Below are 4,876 nucleotides of genomic sequence, written 5' to 3' on the forward strand. Positions count from 1 at the left end.
AAAAAATTTTGTATTTCACTAATTGCGGGGCGAGTAGACACACTAATTGTGGTTTTAGAAGAAAAGATGGGCAATAAACCACCCGCACACTTCGCAGACACTAGCCACTTTAGTCTTAGGTGACTATACTCGCACGTCTTTGAAACAGAATTCGTCAGTGCTATTTTTTAATGCGCTGGAGGACATCACCGTCGAGGCGGTGTGTTTGAAAGTTTGTTCTTCAGAAAAGGTAAACAAGAGTCAATCTTAAGAAATATCCCTTCTCCAAATGCGAAAATTGTGTCTCAACCCTTAGGCGGTCGCGTGACTGACATGTTAGAGTATTTGTGCTTTAGAAAGGGAGGAGAAAGGTAGCTACTGCCTCATCTTTCCACCTCCGCCTTTCTGTAATAATGTTTCTTTAGGTGCTAACGATAACCTTTTTTCCTGTCACTCAACGATGAGGTTTGAAGTAATGCAGGTAGTTGGATGGGATATAATAGTGGGATAAAATGAGTGTCCAGAGTCCAGTTTTGTGGTTTTTAGCCAGCGGCAACCTTTTATCACATTGAGAGGGGATTAAGTACTGTGACGGTAGTGGTTATTTTATTCTGCTTCATAAAAGCACAAATTTCGTTTTTTACTTTTGGTAACAACTCAAGTGGCATAAATTATTTAGGAAGCTGTGGAAACTGACAATTTTCACCAGCTGCATTACGGACTTAAAGCGGTAGGTGTACAAATTTCGCATGATGTTGCACCCACTTAAAAGGTGACGTGTTCCTCAGCTTCAGTCCTCAACTCTCACATTCCATACACCTTTTCCTCCTCCCGATCATCTATATGTCATTTTATTGTTTATCACTTGTCTGTTACGTTTATTTGTAACTCTCCATTAGCCGATCTTTGGATATTTTCTGCCAGTTTCACGCAGATTAGCCAATGATAACTAAGAAAACACAAGAAAATTTGTGCTAAAACCACCTAAAATGCAACGAAATTATGCTCCTCCTTAACAATTCACAGAGTAAACGATAGAAAACTAATCAGAAAGTGATAATACTCAACTGTGGGGCGGCTTGGATCGAAAAGCCGATCCATTGAAGCAGTACTTTTAAAGACGTAAATTCAGGCAAAAGGTTTAATTTTAACGACGCAGCAGCAGAAATGGCTAGCACAATCTGTGCCTCCGACTGTTCGGCCAGCCACGCGCTCAGCTATTGCTGGCGAGCATCAGCTGAATCCGCATCGACCGATAGATCGCAGGACAGCCAATGGGCGTGCGACAGTGACTTCCGCCTCACCAGCGTGTCTCAAATGCCGCGCTCTGATTGGTGGGGCCTGGGTAGAGAGCGAAATTCCTCTGTGAAACGGTCTTTTTGCGTCTTTTCGCCTAGTCACTGAAGCATCGAGTCCGCAGGGTTAGAATTGGGGGAAGTGTTTAGTTACGGAAGATATCCTGTTGAAGTAGGCTGCCCATCGAGATAAAAACTTCAGAGTAAGTGGTTCTCCTCCCTACTGAACAATGCACATGATATTGCTTTCAGTTTTCGCAGCACTTTACCATTTTTAATTGTATAAGGGATGCCATTAATTCATTCTTAAATACGTTTTCATTCATGACGTGCTAAAGTAGTTTACTTGAAATGAAAAATAAAAGCAGTGATCATTTCAGCCGCAACAAATAGTCACAATATTACAGCAAATATAAAGGTAACCATCTTCATATTTGGCGATAATTCTTTGAAATATTGGGTATTTTTGCTAAAATCTAAACAGAATCGGTATTTTTTCTGTCTTAAGCATTACCAGAAATGAAAAATGATTTGATTTTTGTGCCAAGTAAAAGAAATGGCTGACCTTTCAAAAAATTTTAGAAAGGTAATTTAAGTGGACAACCTATATTTTTTGCAACGACTGATTCAAAATAGTAAGAAAATTCTTAGAAAATCACGTATAACAGCAACAAGTCTCAATAATATAAACGGGAGCTAGGCTATTTTGAAAGGGATTACATACTTGTCGAAAATACCCTGGCTCTTTGACTTCTCCATATTTAATGATCTGACACTAATACCTTCTTATGTATTTACCCACGCCCACCAACAATTTACCAATTGTGTTTCCCCAATACATTTAGCAGGGATTTCAGAATAACTAACCAACGAACTAATAGCGGTATTTGTGACATTATAGGCCTCACCAATGCCAGTCGTGAGCACTCAAGGTCCCGCAGCAGAGGCTGGGGAGACCTATCCAACATCGGCCGAGGCTTCGTCACCACTTCAACCGCCAGCCACCACCACTTCGAGTAATCAGAACTCAAATGCAAAAATTCAGGAGCAAGTGAAGGTTGTCATTAATGACTTGGCCAAGAAACTTCACGGTGCGATTATGTGAATTTTCTCGATCTCTAAGCAAATTCAATTAGGTTGCTCGCTTTATTTCTTTACCACCTTTCAATGAAATCAGAGTTTTTTCTTAGAGACGGAATTCATAGCAAACGGAAGACTTATGGCCATCATTCGAACATTTAGACAAGTGCCATTTTTAAATAGCTGGATTATTATTTAGTGGTCGCGTAGAGTCCCAAATTCCTTCTAAAGTTGTCGCTGGCAGTGGAATGGAAGATCCAATATTAATGTTAAGAAGGGCTGTCTCGACCACTGGAGGCTAAATAGCCCGCGCCGTTTAAGGTGCAGCTAAACAAAATGTCAAATCATCGTAATAGATTAAAGGACATGAATCATCCAACTAAATGATTACTTGTATGGTGAAGGTAATTTTTCCAAAGAGTAATACATAGAAAGAGCGGTTCTGTTTAGAGAGTATTTCAACGTATGAATTATGTACTGCGCACCTGCACAAGTAAATCAGGCAATCCTCTAACTTTTGCACAGTAATGCCTCAATTTCATATAAAAACTTGTTTTATCGCATTGTATATTATTATCCTCTTATTTGGCTTAATATAAAGGAGAAAAATGAAATAGTATCGAGGCAATTCAATTCGATTTTCCACACTTTTAGTACCACCGTCAGCAGTTATTGCGATGGTGGTGGGTTTCATTCTCTTCCTTCTCCTCATTCTCTACTGCATCTGCAAGCGGGGCATCTTCAAGCGACGCAGGAAAGAAAAGGCTGGAAAGAAGAAGGTGGACATGAAGTCGGTTCAGTTGCTGGGAAAACAGTTGGGCAAAGACCAAGTCAGTTTTTGCCATTTTGATAGCTTCTGATAGCCATTTTCTGATTTAGGTTTAATTTGCTCACTCCTAACTCCTTGAGCACTAATTACCAGGTCAAAACTGTCAGGCTTTGACTGACTTTCGAAAATTCAATTTAAGCTCTGATAAATAAACAAACAAATCAAAGTTACGACTCTACCCAAAGTGACTGGGTAAGGAGTCCTAACTTCCACATACGTATTTGCAAGCAGAAGCAAATTCGACGCACAGAAAAAATGACTAATTTTCTCATTTGAAAGTGATCGGTTTTCATTGAATCTTCATAGTTTCACTCATTTTGAGTGAATAAATTTGCCCGTTTGGGATTTAAGCAGGATGACGTAATAAATAACCTTAGCAGGACATTAAAGCTGCTCTTATTTGGAAAGTATTCACCCTATTTAATAGGGACCTAATTTGAAATAAAACTATTTCAAATGAATTTCAGCATTTTATTGTAGAAGAAGTTATTAAAAAGTTGGTGGATGTGTTTACCTCTTAGTGTGGCGTAGTATCGTGTTAGTGAATAATTAATACATTTTAGGTGTTTGTGAAGTGCAAAGTATAGTTATCAAAACAATCACAAAGGTGTGTGCCTTCTCTTATCAAAGTCGTCAGTCAAAAGAAGCCAAAGGTGCTTGTTTTATTACATCCTTTTTTAAATCTAAAAAAGCTATAATACTTGGCATGCTAAAAGGATTGTTTCATGAGGTCCCTGGTCCACTGCAGCTAAGGAATATTTTTTTCAGGGAATCAGTATAGAGATGTTTTCATATTTTGCATGAATTATTCAAATCAGATAAATTTGACGATTCCGTTTTTAATTACATCAGAATACCTCCATAGTGTCGGTCTAATTAATAATCCTTTTGAAGGGCTTACCAAAAGACTTATTTAAAAAGGAGATGTGAACGGCAAAATTGAAAAAGCCGAATTAATTAATGAACAGGGTTTTAAAAATGGCACAAAAATAACTCCAAAAATTGACTATCTCCGCTCAAGCACTACTCAGTTTCTTCTCTCCCATTCCTGTCACTCTGACTGTTAATTAATGGTAAATCCGTTTGCTATTAGCTTGACAAGGTGACATCTTATCCACTTTGCAATGCAGAAGTAGATGGGGAAGCGAAATGTCAGTCGCAGGGAGCATCTATGATTTATTTTGCGCTGAGGGCAATTAAGTTGGCCGGTAAAGTTTAAAGCCATTCATTATCATGACACGTCATATTGATCTTTTTTGAACCAGACCAAAAAGGGTGTTCCGCGACCTTGGTGTAGGAGATTAGCTACCTTTTTGTTTCTCAGTATCAAGCACCACTCATGTCTAAGTGCGTTGTTATTAATGTCCAAATATCCATAGATTCCCTCACACCCGCTGAATGTTGTGTCTTACGGCGGGGGAGTAGGGAAGTGTGGACTAAAAGTGACTGGCCTATTTCCCTACGGAGTTGATGGGGCGTGATTTTCAAAAGCTGTGAATAAGGCCAACCTACTCACTAAAACAAACTGATATCGTTTTTGCTGGTTCATTAATTACTGTGTACTTTGTTCAAGCATAGACTTAGGTCCAGAAGTCCACTACTACTGTTGTAAGGAAGCAAAGTTTGTTCATTGCACCCCTTTGTAGGCGGGCATTTCGGTGCCCACCTGGCGTTTAAAGTGAGCTGAGGATTG

The 4,876-nt window shown here is 39.2% G+C and overlaps 1 protein-coding gene across 1 annotated transcript in view; it reads left to right on the forward strand. All coding sequences in view use genetic code 11, as the record gives it.

Moving 5' to 3' along the window:
• Window positions 1-1,146: 1,146 nt before the first annotated feature.
• The window catches only part of EGR_03681 (Synaptotagmin-1), a gene marked incomplete at both ends in the record, with an annotated part of 11,474 nt that continues 7,744 nt past the window's right edge, over window positions 1,147-4,876 (forward strand). Inside the window, 4 exons of the mRNA XM_024492930.1 lie at window positions 1,147-1,313; window positions 1,386-1,446; window positions 2,176-2,365; window positions 3,009-3,184. Coding sequence (XP_024352587.1) covers window positions 1,147-1,313; window positions 1,386-1,446; window positions 2,176-2,365; window positions 3,009-3,184 — 594 coding nt within the window. The remainder of the gene's footprint in view (window positions 1,314-1,385; window positions 1,447-2,175; window positions 2,366-3,008; window positions 3,185-4,876) is intronic.

This window comes from Echinococcus granulosus, assembly GCF_000524195.1.
Source record: "Echinococcus granulosus chromosome Unknown EG_S00020, whole genome shotgun sequence".
In the NCBI taxonomy this organism is placed as follows: Eukaryota; Metazoa; Platyhelminthes; class Cestoda; order Cyclophyllidea; family Taeniidae; genus Echinococcus; species Echinococcus granulosus.